The sequence below is a fragment of the Antennarius striatus genome, chromosome 7 (assembly GCF_040054535.1).
Source record: "Antennarius striatus isolate MH-2024 chromosome 7, ASM4005453v1, whole genome shotgun sequence".
In the NCBI taxonomy this organism is placed as follows: domain Eukaryota; kingdom Metazoa; phylum Chordata; class Actinopteri; order Lophiiformes; family Antennariidae; genus Antennarius; species Antennarius striatus.
The window spans coordinates 10,948,617-10,964,136 of record NC_090782.1 but is presented as its reverse complement, the minus strand read 5'-3'; the positions used below and the strand labels follow the sequence as shown (position 1 = coordinate 10,964,136).

Genomic DNA, 15,520 nt, shown 5'->3' with positions numbered 1-15,520 from the left:
TGGGAAAGTCCCATGAGAAAATCAAAGGTTGTAGGATGAAAACATAAAAACAGAGACGTGGACGCCTGAATCATATTGTTTCAGGCAGCAGAGCGGTCATCAAGTGCAGGAATATCGCAACACCTGTCAGCCACTTCAAGACTAAATGCGACAGAAGATAAATGTTGGAAATAATTTCAACTACTGCTGTTATTTAAAATGCTTCTGCATTCAAAGTTTGTCAGTACAGAGGCGTAGAGGGCTAACCACCGACAAGTGAACGGACGCCGGCACAAGCTTGGGTTGACTCCAGCCGCACTCTGAATGGCCACACAGTGGGGGAAAGCAGGTCGACTTCGCCACATGTGATTAGAGAGTCATCAGTCACCTCCTGCTGCCTGACAGAAGCACATAAGTGCCCGGAGACATCTTACAGATTTTGATTTCGCCGATGAGAACAAAGGAGCCAAAATGCAATCTAACACGAACATTAGTTAGTCAGTTGTTAAATAAACAGCACACACTCAGAGATGTGAAGATAGACATGCTGGAGCAGTTATGATTTTAGGAGGCCAAAACCACACATGGCAAGATTTATTGAACTGTAACAGCAAGCATGTTTGACAAACTTCACAGAGCACTGATGAGAAGGACTGGCAGCTCTCTCACTCCACTTCAGCGCTCACGAGAATCTCAAAGTTCAACACTAAGAAACCAGAGAGCCTCGGCAGCATGGGATGGACGTGAGAAAGAGTCCCCGCATCCACATAGAAAAACCATCAGAGGCGCTCTTTAGTGTGTGGCTTTACAGATCAAGCGAGTGGTGACTGTGGCCTCAGAAAAAGAGAGCCTTAATTAGCCTTCAATCCCAGCAGACTGCCAACCCAAGAATAGAGGTTAGATTAACAGCGAGAACTGAACACTTTTAATCAACTCTCAGTGCCCCCCCTCCTCCTCATCCAATGTCAACAGTTCACAAACACATAATTAGAAGGAGCAGAGGAAATGGATGCTTGGTAGGTGATGAGGTTTTGTACATTTCAAAATACAAGTGTGTGAAGCGACAACTCACAGTCTTAAGTTGCAAAATAAACAGCAGGAAAACGTGTTTTCATCTACGGGGAAGTAAACCAGGAGGTAAATGAGTCAAAATATTAAACAGGACATAATTGCACCTTTATTGAAATACTGGATTGATTAAATAATGTCTAATAAAGGAGGCACAATAAAGACATAATAGACAACACATATACAGTACTTTGTTTGTCCCAAACACAGTGAAGGACGTGGGTACAGTAAAAATTTAAGCACCAAAAGGCCACAGAAACAGGTGAGCTCATTCATCAAACACTACTAACGCTGGTGCGACAGCTTGAAAATGAAGAACAGAATGTTGTTTTATGGGGAAACCCTTCACAACCTGAAAGGAGCGTGGCAGCGTTCCAATCAGGTGCTTCATACTGCAGCAAACACCATGCTTGTTTCTTAACTGAGATGTCTTGGGGCCATTCAATACTTTTCAAAAATGAGGGTTGTTAGCAGATCGGAAAAGGAGCGTGAAAGACTTGGAACTGTGTGTTTACACTCCGGTAGCATGTAAATAGAAACTTTTACTCATGAGCTGTTTCTCATTAGTGTTTTCAAAGCTCCTTTTCTTCATCTCCTGTCCAACCACACTGTTCTAATACTATAACTTATTCTGAAATAATAAACTGAGCAATGTGGTTTTAACATGTGATCTTTAGCTGGATAGAGTGTGAATATTAAACATAAGGTGTCAGAAGATGTCAAAAGTAAATGTGAAATCATGTGGAAAGTATGCAGGTAAAACAAGAAAAAAGTGCACATAATGTCTTTGGTCACAAGTGTTCTTTTGAACTCTAATAGTAACTGGCCACAGATGTACAGCAAGTTGTTCAGACAGTTGGTCAGTAGACAGTAACACTGGTTTGAAGAGAGGAGAGAGAAATGTCTGACCGGACATATCAGATCAGAATTATCACTCTGGATTTTTAAAAAAAAGTTGATCTGACAAATGTCCAACCTAGGTTACAAGTGTGAAAATACTCAGCCAATAACCTATAGGTAGGAATCTATGAAATTTCTGATGTTTTTCTGTGTGTGTGTGTGTGTGTGTGTGTGTGTGTGTGTGTGTGTGTGTGTGTGTGTGTGTGTGCGTGTGTGTGCGTGTGTGCTTTCATGAACCATAAGATTGAACTCTATCTGAGGCATCAGGTGTCGTTTTCTTTCAGGGATCGGATCAATAACTGGCTTTAGCTCTCGGTTTCCCCGTGGACGTTCTCCATGTGTACTTTGAGGTAGTCATTCCTGGTAAACTTCTTATGACACAGTTGGCACTCTGCCATTGGCCGGTTTGGGTTGTGCGTGAGCTTATGCCTGCTGAGCATCTTCTTCAAGCTGAATGAAAGGTCACACACCTAGAAGTCAAAGGCAAATACTGTTAATCAGAGTAGACTGGCATACCTTATGTATGCTTTTTCAGCTTGCTGTAGAGTTGAGGCTAAATACGGCCACAGATGGAGACACAGAATAATTTGTAATTCACATGTGGCAGACTTTGGCAAAAGAAATCTTTTTTCCCCATCAGTAGTGAAAGGGAATGCATGGAACTTATCCATCATAAATGAGCCATTTTACACTGTGCAAATGACTCCATCATTCCCTATCAATCACAGTAATCCACAACTGGCTGGTGTTCATCTGCAGTTGAGCATCGTGCTTCAAGTATCACAGCGTGACTCCTCCACACTCCATCTGAGAGGAACTGCAGTGTGATGAACTACATTCAGAAAATGTCACAGACAGTTTACATCTGTGGGTCGACGGCAAAGAAAGAGAAATACATGAATGAATTAGTTTTCAGACAGAAATAAGGAGATTCTCCTCATATTATTATGTCACCAGTCCAAGGGTTTCTGTTTTCCATCGCCTGCTTGCTTCATGGTAGCCGCAAGTTTAGAACCGAGCAGCCCGTCGTTATCTGTGAGGCAGATTTGTACGCATGGATCTAGTATAATTTTCTAACTTTTTTATCCAAATAGAAATAAATATCAATCAAATAATCCACAAATCTTTTCTTTTGATAGTAAAGCATTAAAGTTTGGTTCGGTTGAACGGTGACAGGAGCTGATGATAGGGGAGACTCCTCGTCGCGTCGTAACCCAGATGTTACTCCATGCTTCTACAACGGTTTTAATGCTGTTATGACAGACACTGCTTACAGAGCCTCTCCAGCTTGTCTGGAAGATATTCCTGCAATCCTTTTGTCTGACTCCACATCATAATAAAATCCACATGTTATTTCTATGATCTTTAATAGTTTTACTATAGATTTATACATATGAAAATGGCTCTTCCCCAGCTGGGAAAAATAACACAGATAAATGCTGGATGTTACTGGGAGACACTTTCTGGTGATGCTTCATTAACAGTGAATAGGATACTGGGTCTGTGGTCTAAACATCAACTATAGGCCATTCTTTGGGGATTTAGGGGCATTTTCTGGGTTTAGATTGAGGCTTTTTAGGGTGTTAAATCTCAAACAAGGATCTGAGGATCCAGCTCTGGGTGACAGATTTAGACCCACTATTGTGTTTTGATGCTGAGAGTTAAGAGATGTTTGGATTCTAGAATTACGCTTTTAAGACTATTGTGCATGACCGAGTTGTCTAGAACAAAGGTTTTCAAAGTCCAAGAATGTGAACCTCCCTCAGAAAGCATCCAGACAACTGCCATACCCCCAGTTTAAAACAGCCTTTGAATGATGATGAGTAGATAATGTGGGCTCAACCATGTTTTCCCGTCACCATCCATGCCTGTTTGTTGGTTTGTTCATTAGCAGGATTAGTTATCAGACAGGGTTGAAGGAGCCGTAGTGTTTTGGTACAGAATCGGATGAAGAGGTGGATCTTCAGCAGCGTGAGATTGGATATTTTAAAAAATATTCCTTAATTGATAAAATACTGCTGAACCAATTCCTACCAACGATGCTAAACCCGGAAAAGTGGCAACAATAACAGTAGAACCGATTAGCAGTGACTTGTACCTGACTGAACTGCATCCATTGATTGACTAGGACAACCTAGATGCTGAAGAAAATGTATAGATGCTGATTTGTGACAGCAGTTCTAAATATCCTTGCTTGACTCTCTTCTTTAGCAATCATCTCTCACACCAGTTCAAATAAACAAACAATAGAGTAGGAGGTAAACTGTTCTCAAATCAAAGATATGCAAATATACACATGTCAATATCCATGTCACACATTCCCTCCAGAGGCTCAAAATGATTTCACAACAACAATAATAATAATAATAATAATAATAATAATAATAATAATAATAATTATTATTATTATTATTATTATTATTATTATTATTATTATTATTATTATTAATAATAATAATAATAATAATAATAATTAAAATATTGATAACCAAAACTGTTGTTTTGCTGGTTTACCTGATGCTTGTGAGATTTTCAAGTTCCAAAAACAACACAGTCGTAATTCCAAATGTTGTGTCCTTATACCCACAAGAGAGGGCTGATCGCTATCTGGAGCTGCTTACCCCCCCAACTCAATGACTCATCAGTGGTTTAGAGGTGCACTAGAGAGGGCTGGACACTCACGTCACATTGGAAAGGTTTCTCCCCCGTGTGGGTCCTCATGTGCTCGTCCAGTCCTCGTTTCTGGCTGAAGGCCTTGTTGCACTCGCTGCACTTATAAGGCTTCTCCTGTACAGACACACATGGACATACCAAATTTAAAGAGACCACTTGATCTGTCAGTGTGCAGCAGAATACATAAAACATGACGTCCCCTCTTTGATCACATATGGATGAAACCATGAGAGGGATTTGACTCCATTGTGGTGTAATGACACACACATGTTCACACACACTGAGAAAAACAAACAGGCAGAGCACAAAACAGAAGACACAGAAGATGTAGAAATATCACACACGTTCACCGACTGATACCCTCTTTCCTCCCACCCCCTGTGAGTTCATGATGTGAAATGGAAGACTAAATCGCTCCATCAAAAACATGAATTCTTCAAAAGAATATGAAAAATACATATCAGAAATATGTATGTAGAAATGTGTAACACTACACGGGTGAATATCTCTCCTCTGTCTCCATATTTCAAACAGTTTCCTCGGTGCCTTCAGGAGGCCGGACTCAGAGTCAATCACAGCAGCTATCTCACTGGGTGTGTTTCCACCAAAACGTTATGTGTGTACGTGCGTGTTTGCGTTGGTGTGTGTGTGTGTATGTGTATGGCCTATGAGAGTGGGTGTGTCCCAGTCTGAGGGGAAACAGCAATGACACCTAAAAGACTTGAGGACAAATGAGAAGTGTGGAGATAGTAGAAGCTGTTTCCCAATGCCATTCTTTGGGAAGCTGTTTTTGACAAGTCGGGCTGATAGCAAAGGCTCTACCCATTTAAAGCTTAGTTGTCATGGGAACAGGGTGAATGCAGGAAGTGAGGGTCCTGGGAAAGGCGCTATCATGTGGGCGGGGCAAGGAGCGCCCAGTGACACAGGATACAAAGGGAGGTAAAGATCAGGTTCACTGCATGTGCACGTGTTTAAGTATGCAACTGTTTGTGTGTGTGTGTGACTGAATGGACATAAAGCAGAGAGTCTGTGAGAACGCTGTCTGGAGGAATCAGGCTCTATGATGATCTGTGTCATGCAAATGTCCTCTTAGATGTCCTGTTTTAACAAGAATCACTTCTTTTTCCATATGGCATGAATAGTTCTAGCATGACAAAAAAAAAAAAAAAAAAAAATCCATGAAGGGGTCAAAGGTCAAAGGTCAGAAAGCACATGGATGGAGGTGATGCGGTGTACCCAAAACGCATCATTATGACCCCGGTAACATCAAACATCTGTACCTGGTGACCTTCACTCCAAAGCAGATGCTCCCCCTTTTGACCTTTGCCCTGATCTTTCCTCTGAAAATGACCACTCTCAAATGCAAAGATGGGGTTTGTAGTATTTACTCTGCCTCGCGTCTCAAGTGTCATGTGTAATACGCTGGTATTTGTAAAGCAGCAGGAAGTCAATATGCTCTAAGCTTCAGGGTGCAGTTGGAAGGAGAAAGCAACTGGAGCTGGTTTGAAAATAAGAAAATTGCACAGAATATATGAAAGTACACTTTACAGCAGCAGCTGACTTCTTCTGTGTAATCAGTTTTGACGTTTGTTAGCTAACATATGCTAACCATAACCCAACCCATGACCTGCTTGACTTTTATTTTGGGTTTTTTTTATAATAGAATGGACAAACAGTTTGGTTTTTGTCTGTGTATTTATGTAACTTCATACAGTAGGTGCTTCCTTTGATCTGCATTAACGCAGACAGCAAGTGAGACGTGAACTCTGATGCATTTCATGCATTAGACAAATTACACACACACACACACACACACACGCACGCACATACACACACACACACACACACACAAAAACACAAACATAATAGTCAATAATAATAATGGCGTGTCAGAGTGTCCTACACCCAATCATCAATAAGTCAGGAGAGGAATGTCATTTAGGTGTATCCGTACACCAGATCAAAGTACATGTTGGCTATTATTAACACAAACCAATACATTTTTTTGCAGTTTTTCAGTTCAACGTACATACTGTATATTAAGTTCAACCATGCCGGTTCTGATAAAACCAAATACTGTATATTACCATCAAAAATGTTGTATTTTGCTGAGGGATGGGGTTTAACTTTTCTCTCTACTCGCTATTATTATTATATCAGTCAATCCAGTATCTATCTGCCTCTACTTCCTACTTGCTCTAATTATTTTTCTATACTACACAATTGACACCCCTCCCAGTAATAGTTTGCCATTTCCTCATCATGGAGAGAAAATGTAGCCCTAAAAGCCTTGTTGAGTTTAAATGAATCTGTCCTTCATGCTGAAAAGCACAAGATGCGAACAATGTACAGCCACACAGCATCGGACATCAAAAGATGATTATACACAATCTCCACACATCCAAAGTGTCAGCCATTCATGTCAGCATCAAATGTGGTTCCTTTTAGTTTGGTGTGGTTTGTGGTATAAACTCCAAACTCATCCATCTCCAATAATTGTCTGTACATTAACAGTGAACTGCAGCTCTCGTTGCCAAATGACATTTGTTTTTCTCAACAGTGACTTCATCTGGTTCTGCTGTTTGTAACTGTTCAGCCCATATATCAGAGAGTGCTGAGCAAAGGCAGATCTGGGAACATTAGGAACAAAACATCAGTCAGTTTAATCAGCAGCTCACTAGGAAAATTATACCTGCCTGTTTCTACTGAGAGACATTGACCTGGGTAGGATACCACCATTATCAACACACTGCAGCAGCAGAGCACTGGGCTCTGGACAGTATTACAAGAGAACAAATCTTTGAAACGATTGCATTGACGGGCCACAAATGTCAAATCACTGCAGCATAAATTAATGATGAAAATGTAAGATGAAATGCACATTAAGCCTCTTTTATCATGGATGTCCAGATGCTCTCAAAGAGTTCATGGAAAGAACCTCTTTTGGTGCTTTTGAATGGATAACTTCCACAGGTTGGAATGTGACAAAATAGCAGGAGTGCTGTCCCAACCCAGGAAATGACGCCATGGCATCCTGTGAGAAACCTACCTTTGACTCACATTACACTTCCATGTTCATGTCATGTCAGGATACAGCTGCGGCTGAATGCTCTACATTAGCTCACGGCTCATTTCCTTTATCTCTCTCTTGTGTTGGATCAATCATGAAAGAACGTTCAGATTACCTCATGATTAAACGGGAGGGAGTGTCATGACTGCTCGTCACAGAGGAGACATGACGTTCCTTACCAGGTGAGACCTGATGTGCACAGCGTTATTGGGACACCTGACACTGAATCAGCATCCATTTCACTTCCTATGCCCCTTCTGGATGCAGTAAGACCCGATAATGAGTTCAGGGAGTGATTAATATGACGCAACATCCAAATCATCAATATGCATCTAATCAAGTTGAACTAAAACAATCGTGATTGCATTTATGATTCAAAGTACAGTCAAAGAGTGTGTGGTACTAGTGGTTTGTACCACTGGAGAATGCTAACTGCTTCATTGTTGTACCCTCCCTCCCTCTCTATCTCTCTCTGTCTCTGATTAATCTCAACAGCTCACAGCAGATGGGCGTCCGATTAGAGCCGGGGTCTGCTCCAAGGTTTCTGCCTATTAAAGGCAGGTTTCCCTTGCTGCTGCCAAGTGATTGCTCATGGGGGAATAAAAATTATAGTCTAGACCTACTCTTCAGGAAATTACCGTGAGATGGCTTTTTAGTATGATTTGCAGATAAACACATACATAAATAAATAAATGTTTACTTGATTTGATTGATTTGACTCAATGTGACAATAATATACATGATAACAGCTTCACCTCTGACTTACATACTACTACAATGATTTGACAGACACTTGTCAATGGTCGAGAGTTGTTTTCTTTTCATTTTTTACAGGCTGTTGTTTAGACAGAAATGTTTGACATAGGTTTTTAGAAAGGGAGGTTGACAATGGTCCATTGGCCCATGAGTTCAAAAACACAAGGTTGACCTTGTGCTGGGAACTCCCTACGAAGTAAGACCTAAACTGATTTCTAAGAATTACAATTATTCCCTGTTCTTGTGGTGCAGGAATAATAGTAAATAAAACTATTAGAAAGTTCCTCTAGTCCAAAAATTTCTAAAAATAAAATAATCGAATGAAGGAAAAATGTCAAACGTGCCCAGAGAAAGGGGGAACCCTTACCCGTGTGTGTGTGCGGATGTGCATCTTCAGGCCATCGTTCTTGCTGAATGCTTTGTCACAGTAGGGGCACTGGTATGGACGCTCACCTGGAGAAGTAAACCATAGTGTACATGAGATGTATGACATTTAAAAAAATACCCTGCCAAACAGGAAGTAAAGAATTCTTTCGGTCTACTCAATGTAGACCATGTTCTGGTATGGTATTCTCCAGCATGACAATCTAAAAGATAAATTTCTCATTGGAGCAGATGACACAATATCATTGTAGACATCCACACATAACTCAGGTGTTGGGCTGCTTGAGTCCTGTTGCTTCCCAGTTTCTCTCACTGGTGCACCAGGTATCATTTTCTCGCTTGGAGTCATTCATTTCTAATGCATACTGACTTTCCACTGCAGAGCTAAAGCTCATACTGGCTTCACTTCGTTCCTCACTATTTGAGCCACAATGGGCCAACAGTTTAGAAGCACATCAGAGGCAATGTGCCTTATCCCAGTTGGATCAAACGCAGGCCGGCCATACTCCTACAGATCATATCTGAGCACACACAGATGATGACAAAGAGAAAGTGACAGCCTGTCAGTCAAACAGTCCACTGACACATGGATCTGTTTACGGCTCCTGATCCCCAGGCCAGATATGAGCACCAGAGCTGATTACTGATCTATAGAAAGGATATGAAGTAACCTGTAGAACCAAACTGGAATTAAAGTCCCACATGGGAAAATACAGTACAAAACAGACTAGAACAAATTCTCTATTCAATACCTGCTTCACTTCATCAGGAATATATATGTCTGCTAAAGGACACACACATTTTAATGAGGCGTTGCTTAAAATAGACACCTAGAGCTACACACTTGTGTTCACTGCCTCAGTAGAGCAATCTAATTTCTTATCTGATTCATCATAATCGCTCTTTGGTGATGAACTGTTGAACAGACAAGCAAGTAATTTTATTGATGGGGGAGATGCTTTGCCCCTTTAAGTAATAAGGTTAATTAGCTGTGTTTCTTTGGGATTTGAACTGCAAAGATGCTTATTAAATCTGAATATCTATCTGGGAAATTGTAAGAGAAGTGAAATATTGTCCCACTTCTATACACATATACACGTCTATGATCAAGTGTTTTCCCTCACTTCTTCACCGAAATACACAGTAAACATCTTGTGGACATTTGCACAGGCAAATTTTCGAGAGCTACTGCATCAAACATTTAACTTGTCAGATGACATTTTCAACATTTGAGTATTTAAATAATTTCATTTGAATACGGCTGCTGAGAATTTAAACGATCAAAGGATCACAATGGTTCTATTTAAATCATCCAATTCCTCAAATCCCTTTCATCAGAGAGGCTGCGACAGCTGTCAAGTAGAAGATATACGATTTGGGGTCTGAACCCACCATAAACCCTGAATAAGGGACACCGACTATTGAATGTGTGATTTTACATCGGTATAGAAAGAGTTAACGTGACATATGTAGACTGATTATGCAAAAAGGAACATGTGCAAGATGGCAGCTCAACATTCTGTCCCAAAATCCCCTCCTGTGTAGTTTCATTCCCTAGGAGGCCTATTGTTGACAAACAGGAAAATCTGAATCCCAGATGTGTTTTGGGAAAGAAGAGAGCAAATCCTATGTCTTATGTAGCATGAGTGGTATCGGGTTAAAGCCCAGCGCTAGCCTTGGGGAGTCCTGGGGAAGGCATTAGTGTGCTAATAGCACTGGAGCACAGTGTGCCAGTGTAGTTCTGTGGCTTGGATCACATCCCTCCCAGGAGCTGGCTATTGTCAGCTAATACATAGCACAGACAACCACACCCTGCAAACACAGAGGCTTGAAATAAGTGTGCACCAATTCACCTACTTAACCTAATGCACCCTCTGGTTCTGGACATGTGTGCCTCATCTGGGAAAGGCAAACGGAGAAAATGATGGTATTTGATATTGTAAAGGAGGTCATTTATAAATATGGTCATTTACAGATAGCATACCGACACTACAGTTCTGTCCAGCAGTCACAGATTTTTCATCTGGCTCAGAGGGAAACAAGAGCAACCCAATCCCTTACCAAAACAGGAAATAAACAAGCACTTCTTGGAAACATTAGTAGTAACATTCATGCAACATTGGTCTGTTTTCTTCATGCTAGGGCTTTGGTGGCTGTTCTGCTGAGTGTTACTGTAACTAGAAACCCTCCACTTATTCTCCAGATTGAGCCAGATTGTTTGGGGATTATGAGGGGTGGCTGTAGCACTGAGCTGGGGTTTTACGTGTGTGGAGATGGTAACTGATTTAGCATGTGCTGAAACAGTACACCATCTCTTTGACCCTGGGTGTCTCCCCTGTCCCCTGCTGTGGCCCTCACACTCCTTGTCTGCTAATCGATCCGTTTGGCACCCCCTGTGTGTTGTTTATGTGCGCGTATGGCTGCGTGTCTGGTTAGCAGATGGTCGGCTTTGCCATTTCGCCGGCCGCACAGCGTTCGTGTTATGGAGAACGCTTTGTAGCTTCAGGGCTCTGGTCTGAAAGGCATTAGGGCTGTCCGTCAGGAATTAATTCCTGGTTTCCTCCTTTTCAGCCAGACAGTGGCCCTCCACTGTCCTCCTCTCTGCCCCGTGTCGCATGCCGACAGGGGCCACCAGAGGTAAGGTGATACCAGCATGTTGGAGATGATAAGAAATCCACTTTGATGAGATGTAGGAAGGCCTAACAACTTTCTTACTTGATCTTCCTGTTACAGTTGAGGTCTCTTGCGATTTCTCAAACAATCGTCTTGAACTTGCTCATGTGAAACCGTCTTAGATGGACTCGCATCGCTGCGTACGTAATGGATATACATCTCTTTGTAAACACCTCAAAACACAGCAATGAATCCAAATTAAAAGTCTCCATGTCACCCAAAAGAGTTAAGGCCATAATCCAGGAGGGCCTACGCATCAGAGACAGACAATAATGCACGACATGCTGATTTTACTTTACAAGATTGTAACCATGACCACAGCCAAGACAAATAAAATCATCCGTACGGAAATAGGACCAGCAATCCCAGAGTTCTACCAGATGTCCATCTGAGGGCAGTTGTTTTGGCGCGAGATCACTTAATGCTGCATGCAATGTGCAGCTCTTTAAAACATCAAAACATAGCGGCATATAATTACCACAACAAATGATCGAGACATTAGTAACCTCTACGTTGAGTGCGTAGTCTAACAAGGAGTTTCATAAGCTCTTTCCTTCTTGATTCCTTCATTGAACAGGAAAACTATGAAGAAACTTTTATTCATTACAGCCAGGTGGCCTTCTTCATACTCAATATAGAAAACAACTGAAGATGTCAAAAGATATTTTCACGATGAGTTTTTTACCGGGTTGTTTAAGTGTAAAAACAACCAACAATTCTGATGGTAAATATTTACTAAAGTTCATGTTCTACAGCAAAGACGAGCTTGTAGTTGATTGAAGTAGATCTTCTTTACTTGTCATCTGTAGTTCAAAATATAACGCCCCCCTCTCTGAGGAAACCCAGACACTAGCTTCAGCCTGCATGGGTATTATATACTGTATAGACCCTGATAATAACAGAATATAAGGTTTGACAATGGTGATTACCCTGTGGTCTGGATCACTGAGAACTCAGGCTGTCTGGAGACTACAAATTTGAAAGACATTTCCTAGGCAGAGAGATTCTCAGAAAAACTAAGAGTTATATTATCTCAAAATGTCAAAACCAATGATTTTGACTGATACTTCAGACAAAATGGGCATTTTGGACCAAGAGCAGTGAGGCCAAAACAACACAGGCAGTCTGTAGCAAAGAGACATGAATCAATGCCGATTGAGGAATTCCAGTTTGACTGACAGCTCCAAGAGTTTAAGGGCACATCATCACCGCAAGGCGGTTTATAATACTTTACAACAAAGCTTTACAAGTCTGGAAAGTTATCATTACGGCAACAAACACAAGCCAAACACAGCATTCATGGTACAAAGTAAGCCGGAGTGAGAGCCTGCTACTTGGCATGTGTGACTACATCCTTTATTCTCTTGTAAATCTACCAACGATGTAGCAGTGCAACTCTAAACTGCAGGACTATCTTTAATCCCTCCATGTCTACATTTTTCATGATTATAGTATCACTAAAGGATTCACATGACATGCTCTTTCTGTATGAAACAACAGGTGTTTGTTTGGATTAAGGTTTAAGGACAATTTGTTGCTATGATGACGCCTGTCAACATGACTTCTCTCTTTAGATGAGTGAAGATGGACAAAAACCTGAGCATGGAAAGCAAGTCTAAATTCTGAAGTTTAATTCATAACACAATATGAACACTAAATCAGCATCTCTAAGGATTTTAACTCTGCCATGCCAATTTGTTGTAACACGGCTCATGGGATTACACTGATCGCTGTGCCCAAGCATGACATGTCCTATGATGTCAGCATGACAGCGAGGCACTGGGTCCTGTCAACGTTTCCTTTGGCACAAGTAATGTTCCCAACCCGACTACAGTTATTTACCACATCACGGCACAGATGGTGGGGAAATGTCTCTCCACTGAGCTGAGATGTAGAGAAGGACACATGTGTAGCACAACAGGGCCAAAAAGAATCATTTAAAAAATGATAGAGACATCCATCATGACTACTGAGTTCCACGGCGTCTTCAACATAGTTCCAAGTTTTTGGCAGCTCACATTTTATTGGTTGTCTGTGATCTCATAAAGGCTGCTCTCTGAAAAGACGCCTGCCTCTGCGGTACAACAACCAATTAGTTTGAGTGATGTTCTAACCGATTCAAATTAAAACAGAATCCAAACTAAATACACAGTACACGTCGTGCCAGCGTCTCCACACACAGGTTGATACCCTAGAATTCCTCTAAAACCTCAAGTTTTCTCTCTTTACCCATTTCTCAAACAATGTTGCCCAGTGTTTTGGTGGCGAAACGACAGGACAAGGAAATTCCCACAAAGTCTTCTGTGTTTAGCAGGTAAATAATCAATGCTGACTCGTTCCTGTGAAACAGGAAGGCAAACAAGGTCAAGCTTTCCTGTCTGTCGTCCACAGAAGCTGTAGGTTTAAAGGCCTTTAGCTCAGCTGGTGGCCACCTTAAAGACGTTACCAACAGGCCCACCAGCCATCTTTTCAAGGTCCACTTACATTAACTGTGATGTTTTATGATTAAGACATTCCACATTTATCACACAGTCTACATAAGATCCACAGAAGGAATCCTGTGTCAGAATTCCCAACCTTTGTCTGAGGACAAGAAGCATCTTGTCAGGACTGTCGCTCGAGGAATGACTCACAATTTTCAGCTTATTTTTGGACTCCCACAAAATACAACAAACAAAAAAATCTCATTCTATAGAACGAGGGGACAGATTTACAGCCAGTCAGGGTCAAGGGTCATTCGGCTGGATGCTTTCTTGAAGTGGTCTTTTTTCTCTCCCCTCCTTTCTTTCTTTGAGGTGTCCCCTCGGCTCCCACCCCTCCCCCAGCATTCCTCTCTTTTGTTTATTCTATATAAATACAATCAGACTGGGCCGCAGCCCACAGCGGAATAGATTCTCTCTCTCTGTTGGTTTGTCCTTCACACTACACATGTACGAAAACACACACATGCACAGCTCACACACACTCACACACAAAGGAGGCTGTTGACAAAGTGTGGTGAGCTTTCCAACGACCGTCGTCCTGCCACCACTCAAACACACACGCACGCACGCAAGCACGCACAAACACACACACACAAAGTAAATATAAACTTTAATGTTAAAACTATTAAATTTATATCTAATTATGTGACAAGATCTTTTCATTACTTGATAAGTTTATATTTTGTAATGGCAACAGGTGGCTGTACATCTACTCAACAGGAATTAATTTTTAAAAAATGTAAATGTCATACTAATAAATAATCAATATATTAAATTATGGGATTAGAACATTAGTTCCGCTTCTACCTTTGCTGTATTCAGCCTGAAGTAAAGTTAAGATACCAGATAATTCAACTTAAGTATACATGAAGGAAGTATTTATACTCTGTTACTTCCCACCTCTGGTCATAACCTGTAAAAAGATTTTGTCATGACATGTTTTTCTGCAATAGCAACATAACTTCTGTGTTGTTTAACTAAGTAATCGATTTTCTAACGGTATCCATGTGGTCTCGTAACGATGACGTGTCTCTACCTGAGTTCATCAGGACCACCTCCAAAATGAGACTCGTGGATTTAACTGCAATACATTTAAGATAAAATGATCATAACTGCATTTCAGAGAGAAATCAGAAGCAAGCAGTCAAAGACAATTACACACACACACACACACACACACACACACACACACACACACACACACACACACACACACACACACAAACACACACACACACACACACACAAACACGCACGCGCGCGTGCGACATAAACAATAAGATACAATGAGAGGATAAGATCGGAGAAGCTCAGTCAGCGTTTGGAAAAGGCGGCAACCAGTTGTGGGCACAGAAAGAAAGAAAGAATAAGTGAAGCGTTTGGAGGCCCACCAGTCTGTATATATGTGTGTCTGTGTGTGTGTGTGTGTGTGTGTGTGTGTGTGTGCGTGCGTGCGTGCGTGCGTGCGTGTGTGTGTGCGTGCGTGCGTGTGTGTCTGCGTGTGTGCGGTTGTGTGTGTGTGTGGTCGTGCCAG

At 41.4% G+C, this 15,520-nt stretch overlaps 1 protein-coding gene across 2 annotated transcripts in view; it reads right to left on the bottom strand.

Annotated features, from left to right (window-relative positions):
• Window positions 1-556: 556 nt before the first annotated feature.
• The window catches only part of prdm5 (PR domain containing 5), a 36,542-nt gene continuing 21,578 nt past the window's right edge, over window positions 557-15,520 (bottom strand). For both annotated transcript variants that reach the window (XM_068318524.1, XM_068318525.1), the window contains 3 exons: window positions 8,814-8,899; window positions 4,630-4,734; window positions 557-2,417 (listed from right to left, as the gene is read on the bottom strand). In XM_068318524.1, the coding sequence (XP_068174625.1) occupies window positions 2,253-2,417; window positions 4,630-4,734; window positions 8,814-8,899 (356 nt within the window). In that variant the 3' untranslated portion in view covers window positions 557-2,252. The remainder of the gene's footprint in view (window positions 2,418-4,629; window positions 4,735-8,813; window positions 8,900-15,520) is intronic.